Below are 21,589 nucleotides of genomic sequence, written 5' to 3' on the forward strand. Positions count from 1 at the left end.
GCAAACAAAGAAGAAGACAAACAGGATACAAGATGACCTTGACAGGCTGAAAAACTGGGCTAAAACCAATAAAATGAATTTTAACAGGGATAAATGTAAAGTTCTGCATTTAGGTAGGAAAAATCCAATGCATGGTTATAGAATGGGGGAGACTTAGCAGTAGTATGTGCGGAAAGGATCTAGGGGTCTTAGTGGATCATACGCTGAACATGAGTCAACAGTGTGATGCGATGGCTAAAAAAGGCAAATGCAATTCTGGGCTGTATCAACAGAAGTATAGTGTCCAGATCACGTGATGTGATGGTATCGCTTTACTCTGCTCTGGTAAGACCTCACCTGGAGTATTGTGTTCAGTTTTGGACACCACATTTTAAGAAGAATATAGACAAGCTGGGACGGGTCCAGAGGAGGGTGACGAAGATGGTGAGGGGTCTGGAGACCAAGTCCTATGAGGAAAGGTTGAAGGAGCTGGGGATGTTTAGCCTGGAGAGGAGGCGGCTGAGAGGTGATATGATCACCATCTTCAAGTACTTGAAGGGCTGTCATATAGAGGATAGTGTGGAATTGTTTTCTGTGGCCCCGGAAGGTAGGACCAGAACCAAAGGGTTGAAATTAAATCAAAAGAGTTTCCAGCTCAACATTAGGAAGAACTTCCTGACCATTAGAGTGATTCCTCAGTGTAACAGGCTTTCTCAGGAGGTGATGGGCTCTCTTTCCTTGGAGATTTTTAAACAGAGGCTGGATGGCCATCTGACAGCAATGAAGATCCTGTGAATTTAGGGGGAGGTGTTTGTGAGTTTCCTGCATTGTGCAGGGGGTTGGACTAGATGGCCCTGGAGGTCCCTTCCAACTCTATGATTCTATGATCTGGAGATGAACTATAATTCCAGGGGATCCCGAGGTCCCACTTGGAGTCTGGCATCCATGCCCTCCCCTGGCTCCACACCCAAACCTCCAGGAATTTTCTATGCTATAATCGGCAGCCCTAGAGAGGCTTCAGCCCTCTTGCCTTGTATGCCCTAGGCTTGTGGCAAATTGATGTGAGAAAACACAGAATTCCCAAAATAGATCTTGGTGGACAATGTCTAGAGTGGACTTAATGTAATGTTGGCTAGATCCTGAAGTTCCAGGACTTCAGGCTCTTCCTCAAGATTTGAAGGGAAAAGAATTAGATGTCTGAAGTACAGAAGGAGGCTGTTTTTGGCTTGGCTCAGGTGTTTGCTATTAGGTCCACACCTTGCCTATTAAGCTCCACCCCTGAGTAAAGTTGCCAGCCTCCAGGAGAACTGAACCATGAACCAAATCAATCTGGGAGGTTTGTTTGAAACTGATTTGTTGTTCATGGACCCCCAAGCTCTGTTGCAAGGGACCTCAGTCCCTTTAAATGGGGTGTGCAGACAGCCCCCTGCCACTCAGCTGTTTTTGCAGCTTTCACTAGGAACAGAAAGCAGAGAATTAAAGGGACTTGGAGTCTCTATAAATTCCTGCTTTCTGTTCTATCATGAACTGCCACAAACTGCTTTAAAAATTCGTGGAAGTTTATGGTGATAGACCCATCACAAACTTCGATTTGCGAACCATGAACGGGGAAAATTTTGTGAGGAATTTTGCTTCGTGGTTTGGTTCATGCCCATCGCTAAATATGACTGATTGATTTGACAGATGAGGCAGCTGTCCTGCGTTCATATAGGCCCAGAGCCTTGTCCCATCAGTGATAGAATCTGAGTTCAATTATACATCATGGGGATATGGAGCAGCTTCAGAAGAATTCACATCATTCTTGCTTTGGCAAGACAACACAAGTGCATCAGGATGGTAGAGTTTTTAAAGCTTTGCAATGCTTGGGGCTGGTGCAGGGGAGAAAGAGATATTAATATTAATTGGTATTGATGCTAATATGTTGAATGGGGAAGAGGTATTGATATTACCCCAAGGAGATTGTCTGGTAGGGAGATTTTCAGGGCTTTGGGCAAGCCAATTTTGATTTTGTGCAAAACAAAGCATTGTACACTTCCTCTGATTATACAGTTGGCTGATCTTATCTGAGCAGTAGATGTCAGACAGTGTATCGTGATGCATCCTCTGGTTTCAAATGTTTCAAATTAGTACTTGGACAAAGGTGGATTTAAATGATTGGGAGATCAATGCAGTAGCTGCTTGGATATCCAGGAAGATGAAAGCTAGCGATGATGTGCTCAACTGTTTAGCCAGGGTCTTCAAACTTTGAAGAGATGAGACAGAATCAATTGAAAGCCCTTTTCAAACCCTGACACATTTTCTTTGGTTATTACAAGTTGAACTTTGTAGGTAACTTTAGGAAGAAAATCAAGACAGTCTGTTCAGATAACCAGTGAATAAATGGAGGGGAGCTGCTGTTACACCCATACTCCCCGGCCTTGATCTCTGTGCGTTCATCTGACTGCACAGGTATGTAGACTCTGTGCAGAAGTTCAGATGAACATACAGTGGTTGGAAGTGGGGTGTGCACTGCACGTGTGTGACCTCAGCTTTCCTCCATGTGTTTACTGGCTGTCTGAAGGGTTGAAAGTGCTCCTGAATTTCAGGCTCCTTTGGTTATCTTCTCCAAAGGAAGCGTGGATCACATGGGGAGGATGAGATCCAAATTCAAGACAAAATTCTCCCAAATAAATGCCCTTTTATGGAAGGGGTGTCAAAAAGTTGGAGCTTCAGCATGCCAGGAAATAGCAGCAACTGGTATAGAAACGATCACAATATCAGAACAGGTTCCAAACACAGTTGACAAAAATGCATAGTTTGTCCTGCCCTTTTTTTCCAGGGCATTTACGTGTTTGTTCATGTTCTAATAAACATGTGGATGGGGGGAGACATGACCCTAATCCTATCTTTCTCAAACAGTGCATACATTCCCCCTTGACGGGAAATGATGTGAAATTTATAGGCATAATCAGTATGCTCAATTAGTGGTGCTAGACTGATTGAACACTCTGGATTTGAGGTGCTAGAATCCGGTTTCTGTCTGTGCATTTAAGGTGGCTAAAGTCTTCCTATAATCAGGGCTTTTTTTGTAGAAAAAGCCCAGCAGGAACTCATTTGCATATTAGGCTACATCCCCTGATTGTCAGCATTGTTTCGCACAGGGATTTTTTAAAAGAAAAAGCCCAGCAGAAACTCATTTGCATATTAGGCTACATCCCTACTGCATTCCTGCTCAAAACGAGCCCTGCCTATAATCATTTTTTCCCTGCTTGCAAGTCACATGTGTTTAGAGAATCCAGGGAGCAGCAGCTAGCCTCGGTCACTGCTCCAGAGCTCAGTCTAGGTTTTTTAGGCAGCACAGCTGTGCACCAAAGGCACCACTTCCATTAACAACTTTTACTCTCCCATTCTCACTTTCTGTCTGCCTGGCACACACCTTTTCACATCCTTTGTTCCTGATTGGCTGGCCTTTTGTGGAGTCATTTGGTCTCCTTTTGCAATCTTTTAGAGAGAAACAGAGAGGAAGGGAAACAGGGGCAGGCAGAAACACTGCCTGTCCTCACCCTCAGTTCCCTTACAAAACTGAGCGGTAGCCAGAGACGGTTGCTGCAGCAGCAGGTGGGGAAGAGGGCTCCTTCAGCATCCTTTTCAGAAGATGACTATGATTGGCAGGCCAGTGGACAACTTGTTCTTGGAAGAGATGTTCCTAGCATCCTCCCAAGAATCTGAGCTTCATAGAGAAGGTAGGAGATACCTGCCCTGTATCATGTGAGAAAGATACTTTCTTCTACATACCCTGCTGTTCCAGTTTAGGAGTATGTAACAGCGCTGACTCTGTGGGGGAAAAAATGAGATGATGCTAGCTGCCAGCTGTGTAAGAGAGAAAAGGAAACAAAGGCAGAGAGTAGGCTGGATCTGGTGTTATACCCTTAATGACATCCCTGTAATGAGGTCTGTTCTTTCTCTGCCTTTCCTAGCCCCTGCATGAGATGTTTCTTGTATTAAGGCTCAGTTTGGACATTCTGTGAAATCACAGTTTGTTTTGATTAACTGTTTGTTGGCAAAACCAGGATTTGGCTTGTAGACAATCTTGGTTTGCCTTAATGACTTCTGGTTTTGCTGACATTTGTTCTGGCCAGGTGTCTAGGGCGCTGGCCTTTTGGGGGCACCGAATTGGGCACCTCCATGTGAGTTGGTGATGTTATCAGTGTGGGGTGTGTGTGCCAGAAGTTAGCCCTGCCTGGGGAGCCAAACAGTCTAGGGCCGGACCTGGGCAACAAAGCATGATTGGGTCACAGTTTCTGCACCCTGACCCGGACAACCCAGGCTAGTCTATTCTTATCAGGTCTCAGAAGCTAAACAGGGTTGACTCCGGTTAGTACTTGAATGGGAAGCCACCCAGGAATCGCAGGACTGCTGCCCAGAGGCAATGGCAAAGGGCAATCCATTTCTGAACATCTCTTGCCTTGAAAACCCTACTGTAAGTCAGCTGTGACTTAATAACGTGTTCCACCACCACCTGTGTCTGTACATTACAGGCACTGCCTGTGGTTTATAAGTCAGTTCCAAACTGTGCTTAAAGATCCTGGACCAAGAGGTCCAAATAGACGTAGTTAATGGTATGACCTACGTTCAGATAGTCACACCAACCACAATTTGCAATATGTTTAAACTGAGCCTGTAAGTCGGGGTGGGGGGTGGGGCTATGGTAATTTGCAAGGTGACAGCAGTTGCAAGATAAACCGCTGCATGCATAATGACAAGTAGAGTGGGGAGGGGGGGGGGAAGATTCCTTTCTGGCAGCATCTCTGTAGCAAGCCTGACTACTTCCACAGTAACTCTGCGTCAGTTGCCACATTCTCTTGCCTCTGAAATAGGCAAGCTGACAAATTACACAGGCCTTTCCGTCAGAGATCTGTATCAATGAAAAGTTCTGTATAATCTGCAAGCTTTTGTACCTAGATTTCAGTATATTATTATGCATCTTCTTGGTGGTTTAGATGGGACTGTAATTCTGCCCCTTTTTCCATCCCTACAGCTGCTTGGTCCACCTTTTTGGGTGAACATTCTTATTGCCTTCCATCTTTTTGCCAAAATGTGTAAAGGGTGCAGCCTCCTCCTTGGTGGTGTGGAGAATGCTGTCAAGTCACAACAAACTTACAGCAACCCCAGAGGGTTTGCAAGGCAAGAGGCATCCAGAGATGTCATTGCCTGCCCTCACATTGCAATGGACTTCTTTGGAGGTCTCCCATCCAAATACTAGCCAGGGCTGACCCTGCTCAGTTTCCAAGTTCTGATGAGATCAGGCTAGCCTGGATTATCCAGGTCAGGGCAGCTGCCTGTATGGGTATGCCTAATTCATATATTTGTTACAATTTTGAAACCTGATTGAGCCAGTTTGGTGCAGTGGTTAAGTGCACGGACTCTTATCTGGGAGAACTGGGTTTGATTCCCCACTCCTCCACTTGCAGTTGCTGGAATGGCCTTGCATCAGCCATAGTTCTTGCAGAGCTGTCCTTGAAAGGGCAGCTTCTGGGAGAGCTCTCTCAGCCCCACCTACCTCACAGGGTGTCTGTTGTGGGGGAGGAAGGTAAAGGAGATTGTAAATTGCTCTGATACTCAGAGATTCAGAGTGAAGGGCGGTGTATAAGCACAATATCATCATCTTCTTCTTTTCCTCTCCACCCCCCACCCCCCATTTCTGAACACAAAGAGCCTGCTCAGGTTAACACATTTGGTCCTTGCTTTTTCTTTATGCCCTGCTTGGTGGCGTTCACTAAATTTGCAACCAATTTTGCCGCTTTCCAGCCAGCTTGTAACTATTGTGAATTACACCTGACTGCCTGGCTTGGAAACGAGGTCTCACAGCTTGTGTTCCTTTTCAGTTCTTGGGAGGAAGATGCAGTATGACAATCAAGGTGTGACATTCTGTGGCCTCAGTACAAGAAAGTGCTTTCTAGGCTTGAGGGAGATAAAGCACGACAAGCTGATCTTTCGTAACATGCCCCCACAGGCGTTTTGGAAGCAACTTATTCCGTGCCAAGCTTGGAGTCCTTCATTCATTTAATGCGTAACCCAAGTGTACCAATTTTCCCCTGCTGGATGTGGATAGTAGTCATCAGTGTGCCTCCTGAGGCACCTCGGAAACTGTAATTTTGTAGGTGTGGTGGAGCCTGGAGACTGTGGGCTTCCCGTTGTCGTCCTACCTTATCCCAGCCATGCAATACCATAAGGAATGAAAGAAAAGAAAACCTATTTGAGTTCAGAATTGAAATCAACAGACCATATTTAGGGCTGCCAAGAGAAGGGGAATGGTGGGGGCCAAATATCAGGGCCCGATCACCCTCAGGACTGGTAGCTCTGGGCAGGGCTTTTTTTGTAGCAGGAACTCCTTTGCATATTAGGCCACACCCCCTGATATAGCCAATCCCCCAAGAGCTTACAGAGCTCATCTTACAGGGCCTACTGTAAGCTCTTGGAGGATTGGCTGCATTGGGAGGGGGGAGGGTGTAGCCTAATATGCTGCTACCAGAAAAAGCCCTGGCTCTGGGCAAGACCTGTGATTTGCTTTCAGGTGAAGTTTTAGCTGAGCTCGGTTGAAGGTCTGGAAAGCTTAAAGAGAACCTTTGTCCGGGTGGGGAGTATGGTGACTCTCAATGGACATGAATGTATTGCAGTAATTAGATTGTTGCCCAGAGTTGGGAAAACTGTAACCCCATTTCCCCAGCACTCCACACTTGGGGACAGTTCCAGAGGGTAGCTGCATTAATCTGTTGCAGAAAAATAAAAGAGACGCCCAGTGGTACCTTAAGGACTAATCAAGTTATTCCAGTAGTGCGAATTGGAATTTAGATGTATACGGCACTGAAAATCTTTTTGCAGATATTTGTTATAACTGGAGAGGAAAGACAGTGGGGTTCCAGCACAAGGTTGGGAAATACCTGAAGGTTAGGGGTGTGGAGCCTGAAGAGGGCGGGGTTGGGAGGCACTTCAGTGGGGTACAATGCCATAGGGTCTGCCTTCCCAAGTGGCCCTTTTTTTCTCTGGGGGAACTGGTCTCTGTCACCTGGAGATCAGTTGTAATAGCAGGAGATCTCCAGCCACCCCCTGGAGTTTGGCAACAATAGGAAGAGGTGCAGAGGTGTTGTAAATCATTCAAGCAGGAGTCCCTGTGTAAGAAACTGGAATGAATATAGTTGGTACTCTTAAGTTTTGTTCTTAGTTTGATGGTTTCTTCATCCCTTCCTCCCCATTTTTCAAAATGCTGTATTTCCTCCAGTTCTTTCAGGGAAAGTGGTGATTGTTGAGTATGTTGAAACGTGGCTAAACACCTGTCACATGGATGTGCTCTTGGAGCCAGGTTGCAGGTTACATCCATCCTATCCATAATAAGCCAAGCTATTGAAAATTGTGACACTCTCTTACTGATAGGCAGAGAACGCTGAAGGGGATCATCTGCAAAGATAAGGAAGCAGAAATCCGTGGCCATGTTTTGCCATCTCTCTTTCATTTATCTCTGTTTGTCAATTTCTTTCTTTTGGCAACTATTTATCCCTAGTGATTGAGAAGGGGAGGAGACCAGAAGGAACCCACTAAAAGGGAGAAAAAGGGAGAAAAAGGGAGCCTTTCTCCACTAAAAGGGAGAAAAAAGGGAGCCAAGATAAGCAAATGGGCTGACTGACAAAAAGCAACACCTAAAGCAGCCTTGGACTGAATCAGATTTTTGGACCAGGTTAGGACCAGTCAGCTAGGGTTCCCAGCCCCGCCCCCCCCTCCACAGCCACTGGTGGGGGATGGAGAGGGGAGGGTTGCCAGATCCAAGTTGGGAAACTCCTGATGGCTTTGGGATGGAGCCTGAGGAGGGCAAAGACCTGAGTAGGGTACAATGCCATAGAGTCAACCCTCCAAAGCATCCATTTTCTCCAGAGGAACTGCTCTTTGTAGTCTGGAGATGAGCTGTAATTTTGGGGAATCCTCAGGTCCCAACTGGAGGCTGGCATCCGCAACTGGTCAATAATGTGTAGCCTGGCAGTAGCTCTCTGGATTGTGCTCTTTCACTTCACCCACTCCCGTTGGCTGGAGATGCCAAAGACTGAACCTGGGGCCTTCTGCATGCTCAACAAATACTCCACCACTGTGCTACAGTCCTCCATCCTTGGGGTCTTCCTTCCTTCCTTCCCTCCTTCCTTCCTTCCCTCCCTCCCTATTTACTTTGTTTCTGTCCCACCTTTCTCGCCAATGGGGAGTCAGAGCAGTTTACATCATTCACCTCTCCTCCATTCTGTCCCACAACAACTTTGTGAGGTAGGGATACCTAAGAGTGTGTGACTTGCCCAAGCTTACTCAACGAGTTTCCATGGCAGAGTGGGAATTTGAACCTGGGTCTCCCAGCCAAGACTTGTCTGACACTTTAGCAAGAGTCAGGTTGGCATGCTGGCGTAGAGTGCCAGGCTAATATCTTGGGAGATTCAGCTCTGAATCCCTCCTTGGCCTTGGAAGTTTACCAGATTTTGGCCAGTCCCATTTTCTCCACCAAAGCTACCTGACAGGTTGGGAGAATAATGTTTGATGCCACTTTGGGTGCCCACTGGAAAGAAAAGCGAGATACAAACCAATGCAAAAGCAGTCGGAGTCTGTCAGACCCATCGCTGCTTTGGATGTGATGACTGTCTAGCCAGTCACTCTCTTTCCAGGATGATTGGCCTCAGCCTTCTCTGAGGACCCCGCCTGTCCTGTTGACTGACTGGAAGCGAAGCCTCCATTTCATCCTGTATTAATGAATGTGTCTGCCCGGAATGAGGCATCTGTCTGCATCTCTCTGCCATGGCCAGTCTGGGACCACAGATGCTGCTTGTTTTGCCAGAGTTCTGCTTGCGTGCCTGGCTGGGCACTGTGCCCACCCTCTGGGCCTCGTTTCTCCTTGCTCAGGAAATGTGGGGATTTAAGGGAGGGAAAAGGCAGTTTGAGCCAGTTCATGCCAAAGTAGTGGGCCTCTAAGCTTTTGTTGACTCTCAGCTGGGAAATTATAATCAGCCAAGGCTTGAGTCACTAATTAAAATTGTCTCCCAATTAATTGGGAAATCGGAAATGGACTGAGGCACCGTGCCGTAGACGGCACAGATGGACTTGTTTGCACTCTCATCATTGGGAGGGAGGGGAGCTTCCAAGTGGCCTTTCTTTCCCATTTGTATTCAAAGCTGAGGGATAGCTCGCTGTTCCAGGGTGCAATAGGGTTGCCTGATCTGGGTTGGAGATTTTGGGGGTGGAGCCTGCGGTTTGGGGAGGGACTTCAGCAGGGTACAGTGCCATAGACTCCACCCTCCAAAGTTTTCTCCAGGGAAATTGATCTTGATCATCTGGAGCTCAGTTATAACAGCAGGAGATCTCCAGGTGCCACTCTGACATTGGCAGCCCTAGGAGGCAACTTGTGATCCATCCATCTCACCGGCTGTTTATAGGTTTCCCATTCTGGTGTTGTTGCCTGTATGGGACCACAGATAGGGGGGGGGGGAGAGATTCGGGAGCCCTGGCAGACCCCAATATGTATGTAACCAGGGCAGGGAGGTCAAGCAGCAGGAAAAAATGGCGGAGGGCAGAATGACGTTGTAACCCACTTTGGGTCCTCTCACTGAGGAGAAAAGAGGGGCATAAAGATCAAAATAAATAAACCTTGTGAGGCTGAGAGGGTGTAATTGGCCCCAGGTAAGAACATAAGAGAAACCATGTTGGATCAGGCCAATGGCCCATCCAGTCCATCACTCTGTGTCACACTGTGGCCAAAAGGGGGGAAAAAACCCAGGTGCCATCAGGAGGTCCATCATTGGGACCAGGATACTAGAAGCCCTCACACTGTTGCTCCTCCCAAGCACCAAGAATACAGAGCATCATTGCCCCAGACAGAGAGTTCCAGCAACATCCATTGAGTTTCATTAGCAGAACGTGGATTCTACTAGGTTTCCCATGTCCTAGCCTGCCATTCAAATCACTATGGCATGTTGGCTTTGAATAAAATTAGAGTGTGACCCTTAGTTGAAACTGATGGTAGTGTGTGGCTTATAAAAACAGAAACTTCAACAGGAGGGACAGGTAGGGTTACCATCTCTGGGTTGGGAAATTCTGGAGATTTGGAGGTGAAGTCTGGGGATGGTCCTCAGTGATGTCTAATGCCACGGAGTCTACCTCTATTGCCTGGAGATCAGTTGGGATTCCAGGAGATCTCTAGTCCCCACCTGAATGTTGGCAACTCCAGGAACAGGATTTATCAATCAGTTTTTTGGTTCTGCTATGTTACTTCTGGAGAGTTGGGTTTTTCCTTTCCTTCTGATAAAAAGCTCTGTGGGCTCAAAACAGCAACCAAACCTATATTATCAGAATAAAGCTGCAAAAAACCACCTCACCACTTGAAAAGTGACATCAGAATCTGAGAGAAGCCAGATAATTTTAGATTAAAGTCGTGCAGAAACAGATGGGGAAAGGGGCAAGAGGAGTTTAGAAGAGAGATTAGATTTATACCCCACCCTTCACTCAGAGTCTCAGAGCAGCTTGCAATCTCCTTCCCTTCCTCTTCCCACAACAGACGCCCTGTGAGGTAGGTGGGGCCAGGACTGGATCTACATATTTTTTTGAGGGGGGAAGCAAAATTAAAAAATGACACCCCCTTATGGGCCCATTCTATCTTATGGGCTCATAGAATAGAATGGACTCCATACCCAATTTGGTGCCCCCCTCCAGTGGCACCCAGGGCAAGCACTCTCTCTTCTCCCCCCTAGATCTGACCCTGGGTGGGGCAGAGAGAGTTCTACAAGAACTGCTGTTGAGAACAGCTCTGTGAGAACTATGACTGACCCAAGGTCACCCATCAGCTGCATGTGGAAGAGTCGGGAATCAAACTCAGTTCTTCCAGATTAGAGTCGGCTTCTGCTCTCAGAGTGCAATATCACAGACAATATGATCTATAGTCTCAGTCCCTACTTGTGGACCACTGGAAGATTCTACCTGAATAAGGTGTCTATGAATATCTCCCATTTAATACCGTGGAAGGTAAGGAGTCCATGCTTGCCAACATAAAGACTTCTTCCGGCTTTGGAGGAGAGTTGAACCATGTTCTTCACACATTCTTTGCCCCCACTGGTATTGTTACTCTCTTTAATAAATAACACTGCCCTTGTTTCTCTACACAGCCATGCAGCAAGTCTTGGACAACCTGAGTGACCTGCCCAACTCCATGGGAGCAGGAGATCTGGACCTCATCTTTCTCCGTGGCCTCATGGAGAGTCCAATAGTAAGATCATTGGCTAAGGTACAGTTAAATGGGGGAGCTGGGCCAGAGACACTAGCCGAACAGCTTCACTTCTACCCGCTCCCATCCGATTGCCTCCTGGACCTGAGCCACCACCAGTGTCCAGCCCAAGACCCTCTGCTGTTGTGAAAGGGGTTTGGCTTGGATTTGGCGGTGAGTGGCATGGGTCCAGGAGGTGATGCCACTGGTCTCTGGGAGCAAGGTGTTTATGGCTACAGTATATCATCACCATCCTCACTGTACCACCACAAGCAGTGACTTAGGTGGCCTTGCCTGAGAACTGGCCCTGCTCCCATCTTCCTTAATCTTGCCCTGAATGCATTTTTGGGTCAAATATTTTAGACAGCAACATATTTCCCTTCTGTTTCCCCTTGTCACCCATAAGGAGTTTGCTCTCTTGTGTGCACACCTGCTTTGTCCATACTTTGAGGTAGGGGTAGAATTCTAGCAGGAGCTGTTTTGCATTTTAAGCCACATGCCCCTGATGTAGCCAATCCTCCAAGAGCTTACAAAAAAGAGTCTTGTAAGCTCTTGGAGGAGTGGCTACATCAGGGGTGTGTGGCTTAATATGCAAAGGAGCTCCTGCTAGAATCCCACCCCTGCTTTGAGGGGAATCTGGCCTACAAAGAGAAATGACTTAATTGGCATATCTTCAAAGTCTCAGTTTGAGCAAGAGTTCACCAGAACTTAGGTGCAGAATCTCTTCTCAGCTCCAGGTCTCACTCATCCAGGAGTCAGGGGCAATAAGACAAAGATGGAGAAGCCTCAGGAACTGTGCCCAAGTATCTATCATAGTCCCTAAGAGCATGAAGAGTTCTAATGGTCCAGCTGGTCCAAATTTTCTGCTGAAAGTGAGACATCACATGGACACACAAAAATCAGCCTTATACTGCAGGGGTGGCTAACGGTAGTTCTCCAGATGTTTTTTTCTACAACTCCCATCAGCCCCAGCCAGCATGGCCAATGGCTGGGGCTGATGGGAGTTGTAGGCAAAAAACATCTGGAGAACTACTATTGGCCCCCCTGTTATACTGAATCAGACCATTGATCCATTAATGTCAGTATTGTCAGCTCAGACTGGCAGCGGCTCTCCAGGGTCTCAGGCAGAAGTCTTCCACATCATCTACTACTTGGTCCTTTCAACTAGAGGTGCTGGGGTTTGAACCAGTGACCTTCCGCTTGCCAAGCAGATGCTCTGTCACTGAGCTACAATGCCTCCCCACCCTAGGCCTGTATCCACTGACAGACCTTGGAAGATCTCCAGAATGGAGATTCCACAATTTGCAAACTCCTTTGCTAATTGGCCCCATTATCTTTAGGAAGGCATTACTATTTCACCTAAGATTTCCCTGTTTAAGTCCACTGATCCTTGCATGGCATGTGATATAATTGTCTCTCTCTCCCTCTCCCCACCCCATCCTCTTTCCGCAATCATAATGTTTGTTTCTTCCCAACACCATTTTTTAAAAGATACATCCTTCTTTCTCCATGAACTGTTGCTTCATTTGTAGGATTAAGTTACGTGACGTGTCTTTTTGTAAGTCAGTCCAGTGCACCTCAGTGCTTTCGGTCAATGCCCATCTTTTCTGTTTTATTATATGCCTGCTTCTGTAGGCCAAAGTAAACATCATAGCATCTTTAAGGATACCACCATTTTGATGTCATTTTAAAAGACTGCGAGGGACTGTTCCTCATCAGGCCTACAGCATGGAGGACTAAGGGACACTTGTCCCCCCCCCCAAAAAAAAACCTTATTTGCACTCCTTACCAAGTGCCTAAATGGCCCCTCCACTCCTGATTGGGCTATTTCAGCAATTTAAAAGGCTGGGGGAGGGAGAGGAGCAAGAGTGCCATGCTGCAGGCCTCGTCTGGACTGGGCCCTAAAGTTGCCAAGTCCAACTCAAGAAATATTTGGGGACTTTGGGGGTGGAGCCAGGAGCAAGGGTGTCACAAGCACAATTGAATTCTAGAGGGAGTTCTGGCCTTCACATTTAAAGGGACCACATCAGCCTTCCATCCTTCTGAGGTCGGTAAAATGAGTACCCAGCTTGCTGGGGGGAAAGTGCAGATGACCGGGGAAGGCAATGGCAAATCACCCCGTAAAAAAGTCTGCTGTGAAAGTGGCATGATGTGACATCACCCCCAGAGTCAGAAACAACTGGTGCTTTCACAGGGGACTACCTTTACCTTTTTATGCTTTTAAAATGCCTTCCCTCCATTTGGAAATAATGAAGGATAGGGGCACCTTCTTTGGGGGCTCATAGAAGTGGATCCCCTCATCCACTTTTTAAGAAACTTGGAGGGTGTTTTGAGAAGAGGCACTGGATGCTATGCTGAGAATTTGGTGCATCTACCTTAAAAAACAGCCCTCCCAAGCCCCAGATACCCACAGATCAATTCTCCATTATGCCCTATGGGAATCAGTCTCTGTAGAGTATAATGGACTGCCCAGCAGACATTTCCCTCCCCCCCCTCCTGCTTTCTGATAACCCTGAAGTGGGGGGAGGGCCTCCAAACCAGAGGATCCCCTGCCCCAACTTGGGGATTGGCAATCCTACTAGGCCCTAATAGTATTTTAAAATTACATTAAAATAGCATTGCCGTCTTTGTGACTGTTATGAGAGGGCAGTCACTTCTACTCTGACTCTGCAAAAAGGTTTTATTTTGGCTTGGGTTGGTACCAGTGCTTGTGCCTTTTTAAATTGTTGAGCATAGCCCTGAGATGCTCAGTGTGTTCTAAGCATAGGGCTTGATTGACTAGAGGTAGGGTTCTCAGTCCCCCGTTGTGGGTGGGGGATTCCCCACATTGGCAATCTCTTGCCCGCAACTGGCCAGTTTGCTGGCAGGGGAAAATCCCAACTGATGTTTTTGGGTGACTTCTAGTAAAACTGGAAGTGCCAAATCCAATTTGATGATGTCACCCACAATTGGCATCATCACTTTGGGGACATTGGGGGCGACACTTTGGTTTTTGGGCAAAAACTCAATGGTTTGAAGACAAATTTATCATAGAGTTTTACCTAAAAACCAGAGTTTCTCCTGCTGACACCCCCACTATCTCCGGAAATGATGTCATCATATTGGGGATGGCACTTCCTGTTTACTGGAAGTTGTACAACATCACTTCTGGCCTCCCGGAAGTGTGTTGGGAGCTCCCTGGCAACCCTAACTGAAGGAGTTGCTGATGGAAGGGACCCATCCCCACCTCCTTTTCTCCAAGCAGACAGACATTTGTTTCAAAATTTCTTTCTGGAGGATGGGAGCCTTGCAAGCACAATGAGCTACAGAATGGGGGGCTGGGAGGGCAGGCTGTAGCAATGAAAGAATCTAGTAAAAAAGCCTCATTCCTCCCTCCCTCTTTTTTTGGTAGCTTGTGTGTGTACAAGAGAGGAGAAGAGGTGATGCTTGCTTGATTTCTCATCGTTTTGGCAGCCTCTCTGCTGTCCTCCCATGCCCACAGATTACCTTCAGTCACACAGTGAAGATCCTTGTGCTGTGCCGGCAGCTGCTGTCAAAGTAATTTTTAAAATAATCTGTGCAGCCAATCAGGGCTCCAGCGGTCCATCAGCAGCCCTGCTGGGCAAAAGCCCCGCCTGACCCTGCTCCCTTGCTAAAAATACCTGGCTAGGAAAGGTATCAGTGAGCACCGTGATGCCCACAAGTGCCACATTTGATGACCCCTGCTTTGGATTTTGACAGTTCCCCATAGTAGTTTTGATTTGGCAGGCTTCAAATGTAAAATCTTTAAAAGCGGTCTGTCCCCCTGTCCAGTGTTAATTAGATGCTGTTGGGCTTTTAAAAAAAACCAACAACTGTCAACTAGTAAATGTTGTCTGATATCAAGACCTATTCCCTTGCAACCAGGGCTTTTTTTTGTAGCAGGAACTCCTTTGCATATTAGGCCACACCCTTCTGATGTAGGCAATCCTCCAGGAGCTTATAGGGCTCTTAAGACAGGGCCATCTGTAAGCTTTTGGAGGATTGGCTACCTCAGAGGTGTGTGGTCTAATATGCAAAGGAGTTTCTGCTACAAAAAAAAAAAAGCCCTGCTTACAACCATCAACAATTCAAACCTGCTGTCTTGGTGATTTTCAAATGGGAAGATCCTGGGTTCAGTGGGAGCTTCTAAGGGCATTTGGTAACTAGGATGGAGATTGTGGACAGCGCTTTCTCGAAAGACCATTGGCCTGCTTTCTGTTCTCTGTGGCCCATAGCAGGCCCCTCTTCCAGCAGTGCCCTACCTGATCTGAACATGCATCCTAGAACATACTCCAGAATCTTAGGTCACCTGCAAAGATTCCAGGGCAGGTATGCAGAGTTTCCATGGCAGACTGTGATGTGGCGAGATGATAATGCTTGAAAACCACACATTTCTCAAGCAAAAAACACTCCAAAGGAGAGCTATTTTGCAATTTTTTTCAGCTCTGCACGGAGTATCTGTACACTTGGAGCAGAAAAATTGACAAAATAACTCCCCCTATGTGATTTTTGCTTGAGAAAACTACTGGGGGGGGGGGCAGGCAGGAGCTTTCCCTTCCCCTGCAGCGCTGTTCCAAGGCTGTTCAGATTCTCTCTTTTCTTGTTTAGAAGCAATTCTCTGCAGCCATTGTGTGGCTGCAGGGAATACTTGAATGCACTTGTACACAAGTGTAAAAAAAAAAAATGACATCTCATTTGGCTTAAATGAGGCCATGTCCCACCTCAGAACCTTTCCTTGCTAGCCTTGGCTGTGAAAACAGATTCCAGAGCTGTGCCGTGATTCAAATTAAGATCCCTGTTTTCTGTGCTGACTCCATCAGGTAACGCTCAGCCTTTGCTTTGAGAATCTCTTACTTTGAGTTCCCTCATTTTTGTGTCTGTCTCCCCTTTGGACAGCCTACACCACTTATAGCAAACCCCCCCCCCCCAATGATAAAAAAGTATCCTGTTTGATTTCTGGCTGTGCTCCTTCAGGGCCCAGGCGTGGCGGTGTTCTGTCTGAGAGTCCAGCTTCCTGGCTTGTGGGGCAAGTGGGCTTTTGTGTGCATGTCATATGTTGTGAAAGCAACGTCACCCCAGAGTCGGAAACGACTGGTGCTTGCACAGAGGACCTTTCCTTTTTCCTTTTCCATATTTTCTGTTATGGTGTCTTCAACGTACCCTTTCCACCTCACCCATCCCCTTTTTTGGCTATGGAAAGAACGAATGGGTTTCCCCAGACTTTACAGGTACCCATTGGCGATGCTTGTTTTGTTTGGGAAATGTGAGTAAGCAGGGGTGGAATTCTAGCAGTAGCTTCTTTGCATATTAGGCCACACTCCCCTGATGTAGCCAATCTTCCAAGAGCTTACAAAAAAGAGCCTTGTAAGCTCTTGGAGGATTGGCTACATCAGGGGTGTGTGGCCTAATATGCAAAGGAGCTCCTGCTAGAATTCCACCCCTGCATGTAAGCCATACCCCCTTGCCTTTTTGGAAGAGGTGCTCTTGAGTTCTTAGAGAGAAACCCTGGAAATAGATCCCATCCCCTTTCTCTGCTAGTCTTCCTGGGCCCTCCAGCATTTGCTATGATTCTATTTTGGAAGGCTTCAGAGGGGCTTTGTTGATCTCCCTCCCTCTCTCTGTGTGTGTCTCTCTCATTCTTTCCCCACTTTTCCTCTGCTCTCGCTGCAGGCTCATGAGCGTTTGGAGGAAACAAAGCTGGAAGCTGTGAGGGACAATAATTTGGAGCTGGTCCAGGAGATCCTCAAAGACATCTCCCGCATTGCTCAGCAAGACAGCACAGCGGCCGAATTGGCTCGCATCCTGCAGGAGCCCCACTTCCAGGTAGGGGGCAGCTCCTTCCAAGAATGGAAGAGAGCGGCCAACAGGGAAGGAAGCTTCCCTCTATATTTGTGGGGGGACTGGATACCAGATTGGCTGAGAAGCCTTTCACTCACTCGTCTATTGTTTATTTGGATTTTTGTGTTTTTTTCCCTGGTGGAGGGGGCGGGGAGGTCCCCAAAGTAGTTTACAATGCCTTTCTCCCTTCCTCTCTTTTATCCTCTCAGCAGCAGCCCTGTGAAGTGAGTTAAGCTGAGAGAGTGATTGACCAACTGTTTAAATTAGGGCTGTCAAAAGTGCAGCCTGAGGGCTGAATCATGCCCCAGAAGGTTCCTATCAGGCCCGTGAGCAAGTCTGCTTCCTTCTCCCTCTCTCTTGCTTCCTTCAGTTCTCAGAGACTGTTAAATAAAACATTGCAAGAGTGCTAATATTTTTACCATGTTTATTTAAAATTCTTTTGAAAAATCTTTAATTGTGTTTGTCTGTGTCCTTTATAAAGTTTTATGTCTCCACTACCTGGTATTACATTTAATGACACACGTGACCCGGCCCAACAAGGTCTCATTTATGTCAGATCTGGCCCTCATAAGAAATGTGTTTGACACCCTGGCTTAAATAGTATTGGCTTGGCAAGAAAGGGAATGCGTTTGGAGGTGAGCCTCATTTAGGGTTGCCAGCCTCCAGGTAGTGGCTGGAGACATCCTAGGGTCGCAACTGATCTCCAGGCAACAGAGATCAGTTCCCTTGGAGAAAATGGTCACTTTGGAAGGTGGACTGTATAGCATTATAGCCTATTGAAGTCCCTCCCTTTCCTAAACCCCTGTCTTCTCAGGCTTCACCCCCAAACTCTCCAGCTATTTCCCAACCTGGAGCTGGTGTTAGTGGGAGAACCCCTGTGCACTGAGGCTTGGGTGCATGTAAGAGATAGAGAGAAAGATCCCCTCCCTTATCAGATCTGGATGAATTTATTTTGAACAGTCTGCCAACAAAAGTCATCTGGGGTTGTGCTCTACTTGGCAGTGGGGCTGGGGGTGGGGTTTAAATTTGGCAGTGGATTTGCTGTTTGACGTCTGAGTACTGCAGGGTCTGCTTCAATAGCTGACACTAAGAATGGAGTTTGTTTGCGATCTATGATGTAACTCTTTGAGTGTGTTGGGGTGGGGGGAGAGATAGTGTCCAAGTTTTACTTAGCATCTCCCTAAAGCCTTGTTGGTATTATTTGCTATTGTGTATGCATGGAAGGAATGGAGTTGGCTAGCTTTTTTCGTTAGTTGTGTTTCAAGCGGCACAAGGCAGGAACATTAATGCTTATCAGGCAAGGTCTGATTTGGTTTAACAAACAGGTCTCTGAGCATGTGTGGTCCTAATCCTAGCCCTGAAACTCCTTACATGGCCTGTGAATCACACCAATGTGGGGATTATTTAGAATCTCCAGTATCTTTCAGTGAACGAAGCATGTGGCCATTCAACAGCCTGGTTTGGAGGGTATTGCTTTGAGAGTATTTTCCTTTGCAAACTTGCTTGTTTGATGTGTGCCTTGGCTCCTTAGGGATGCATGGACCCTGTGGTGAAAAGGTGTGAATGCATACGCATGAATACTGTCATTAAAGCATTGGGGAATAAGCATACTGCCATTTCATGCGCTGTGGCAGGTGGTGTGTATTTGCAATGGTTAACACAGTCTAGTACAAGTGTGTGTGTGTGTTTGTCTGGCTTCTTAAATCAATGGAGCAAAAAGCTCTTGTAGAACACAGCAATGTGTAACAAATTGGGGGTGAGAGGCACCAGTTCAAAGCAGCAGTGGTCTGAGAAAAAGAGGATTTTACAAGCCTGTGCCTCTTTGCTTTGGTGAGGTGTAAGGACGTTCTGCACATGCTGCAGACATGTTGCTCCATGCTGGCGGTTGAAAAGGAAAGGGGGAGGAGCAGGGCTGGAGATCTTTCTCTTCGTAGCATCAGGAGATCTCTCTCGTTGACAACTGATCACCAGACAACCAAGATCAGTTCCCCTGGAGAAAAGGCTGCTTTGGCGGTATACCCTGCTGAGGTCCAGGGATGAAATTCTAGCAGGAGCTCCTCTGCATATTAGGCCACACACCCCTGATGTAGCCAATCCTCCAAGAGCTTACCAAAAAGAGCCTTGTAAGCTCTTGGAGGATTGGCTACATCAGGGGTGTGTGGCCTAATATGCAGAGGAGCTCTTGCTAGAATTCCACCCCTGCTGAGGTCCCTCCCCTTCCCAAAACTTGCCCTCCCCAGACTCCGCCCTCCAAATCTCCAGGTATTTCCCAACCCAGAGGTGGCAACCCTAGAGAAGGGGTGGATGCTATGACATCAGTCAGAGCCTGCAGCTAGCCAGTACCTTGGGCCAGCTAAAAAGAGCAGTGTCTTCCTCGGTCCTGAAAGAGATGTGGTTTTGTCTAGTGCAGTATTTCATTTATTTCAGAATTTTTTCCTGCTACCTCTCCAGTGAACTTGCTTGAGGCAGCTCACAAAATTAAAATATAACAAAAATATTCAGAAGTTATTACTAAAAATCAGAGGTCATTTTGTAGAAAAATAGGTAGTGGAGCTTATCCAGGGATTGTTATGCAGCTGCACCTACTATTCAAGAGAGTCAGTTTGGTGTAATGGTTAAGTGAGCAGACTCTTATCTGGGAGAACTGGGTTCGATTCCCCACTCCTCCACTTGCACCTGCTGGAATGGCCTTGGGTCAGCCATAGCTCTGGCAGAGGTTGTCCTTGAAAGGGCAGCTGCTGTGAGAGCCCTCTCCAGCCCCACCCACCTCACAGGGTGTCTGTTGTGGGGGAGGAAGGTAAAGGAGATTGTGAGCCGCTCTGAGACTCTTCGGAGTGGAGGGTGGGATATAAATCCAATATCTTCAATGGAGGTAGCTGGTGCGGAAGAGGGGGAGCCTTCAGAAAGGTTCACGAGCTGTGCTCTTGTGAGCTCCTGCAGAATTCAAGGCCTGCTAAAAATCCAGATTTTTCTTTTAAACCAACTGCCTGAGCATAAAAACAGATTGCTGAGCAGCTTTGGATAGCAGGTTTTAGACTGAAAGCACATAAAATCTTATTAGAAGATCACTCCCTTAAATTCAAAGCCTGGGTGAACATTGTGGTGTGGTGTCTAAAAGAGAGCAAGGCAGGTCCCATGCATGTTTCAAGGGGGAGAGCATTCCTTAAGTCAGATGCTGTTATGGATGCTCAGGTTTTACCATAGAGTTTCAGTGGAACCCTAGAGCAACACCCCAACACAATGACATGACTTCCAGATTTGCACTTGAAGTGATGTCATTCCATTCTTCTCTCACTGCTGTACTGAGCCCTGCTGGGAAATTGGGGCTGTCAGTTGGAAGGTCTTCTGCCAGAATGGGAAATCTGGTAGCTCTACCCATGAGTAGGATCATGTGTGTATTGGGGATCTGTCTAGAGTTTTATATATACCTGCCCTGTGCTGCCTGTTCATTTGGGACTGATCCTATCAGGCTCCAGTTAATATAGACCTTCAGCCTTGCAGAAGATAGAAAGATTGGATTTATACCCCACCCTTTACTCTGAAGTTCAGAGTCTCAGAGCGGCTCACAATCTCCTTTACCTTCCTCTCCCGCAACAAACACCCTGTGAGGTGGTTGGAGCTGAGAGAGCTCTCCCAGAAGCTGCCCTTTCAGGGACAACTCTTCAAGAGCTGTGGCTGACCCAAGGCCATTCCAGCAGCTGCAAGTGGAGGAGTGGGGAGTCAAACCTGGTTCTTCCAGATAAGAGCCAATGCACTTAACCACTACACCAAACTGGCTGGGATACACGCAGGGATACATAACTTCCCATGATGTTGTGAGAAGGGGATTTCTAACAAGAGATTAAGATGTCCAGTTCTGTCATACTTTGGTGTACTTAGGGAGGGTAAACATCAGTGTTCTGTTCAATCTGTCTCTGAACTCATTTGACCAATTCCCATGTTGTTGTTTTTCTCCCTGGTCTCCTTTTCTCTTCCCTTTCCCCTGTTGTCTCTCTTCTCAGTCCCTCCTGGAGACTCATGATTCTGTTGCCTCCAAAAGCTATGAGACTCCACCACCCAGTCCTGTGCTGGACCCCCTGTTCAACAACCAGCCGGTACCACCAGATGCTGTGCGCATGGTGGGGATTCGGAAGACGGCTGGGGAACACCTGGTGAGTAAACCTCCTCTGATAACTGTATGGTTGAACAGGGCCTCATGTTAAATTTCTGAACCATCTTGAAAGCAGCCTTGGGTATAGTCATAGCACAAGTCAGATCATTTCTCCTTGGAAAGGACCATAACCTGAAACTGCATACCCATTTCCAGTGCTCTTTTTTTGTAGCAAGAACTCCTTTGCATATTGGGCCACACCCTCCTGTAACCAATCCTCCAAGAGCTTACAGGGTTCTTAGTACTGGGCCTACTGTGAGCTCCAGGAGGATTGGCTACATCAGGGGTGTGTGGCCTAATATGCAAAGGAGTTCCTGCTACAAAAAAAGCCCTGCCCATTTCCTTAATCCAACATTAGAGAAGGA

The 21,589-nt window shown here is 47.1% G+C and overlaps 1 protein-coding gene across 4 annotated transcripts in view; it reads left to right on the top strand.

The window, feature by feature from the left end:
- MPP2 (MAGUK p55 scaffold protein 2) overlaps positions 1 to 21,589 on the top strand; it is a 73,056-nt gene that overhangs the window by 20,374 nt on the left and 31,093 nt on the right. Inside the window, exons 1-4 of one of the 4 annotated variants that reach the window (XM_060256300.1) lie at positions 3,546 to 3,701; positions 11,139 to 11,257; positions 16,907 to 17,059; positions 21,076 to 21,225. In XM_060256300.1, the coding sequence (XP_060112283.1) occupies positions 3,614 to 3,701; positions 11,139 to 11,257; positions 16,907 to 17,059; positions 21,076 to 21,225 (510 nt within the window). In that variant the 5' untranslated portion in view covers positions 3,546 to 3,613. Of the gene's footprint in view, positions 1 to 3,545; positions 3,702 to 11,138; positions 11,258 to 16,906; positions 17,060 to 21,075; positions 21,226 to 21,589 lie in introns of those variants that run through there. The other 3 variants (XM_060256301.1, XM_060256303.1, XM_060256302.1) reach the window with 3 other exon arrangements.

Source organism: Heteronotia binoei, chromosome 15 (assembly GCF_032191835.1).
Source record: "Heteronotia binoei isolate CCM8104 ecotype False Entrance Well chromosome 15, APGP_CSIRO_Hbin_v1, whole genome shotgun sequence".
Classification (NCBI taxonomy): Eukaryota; Metazoa; Chordata; class Lepidosauria; order Squamata; family Gekkonidae; genus Heteronotia; species Heteronotia binoei.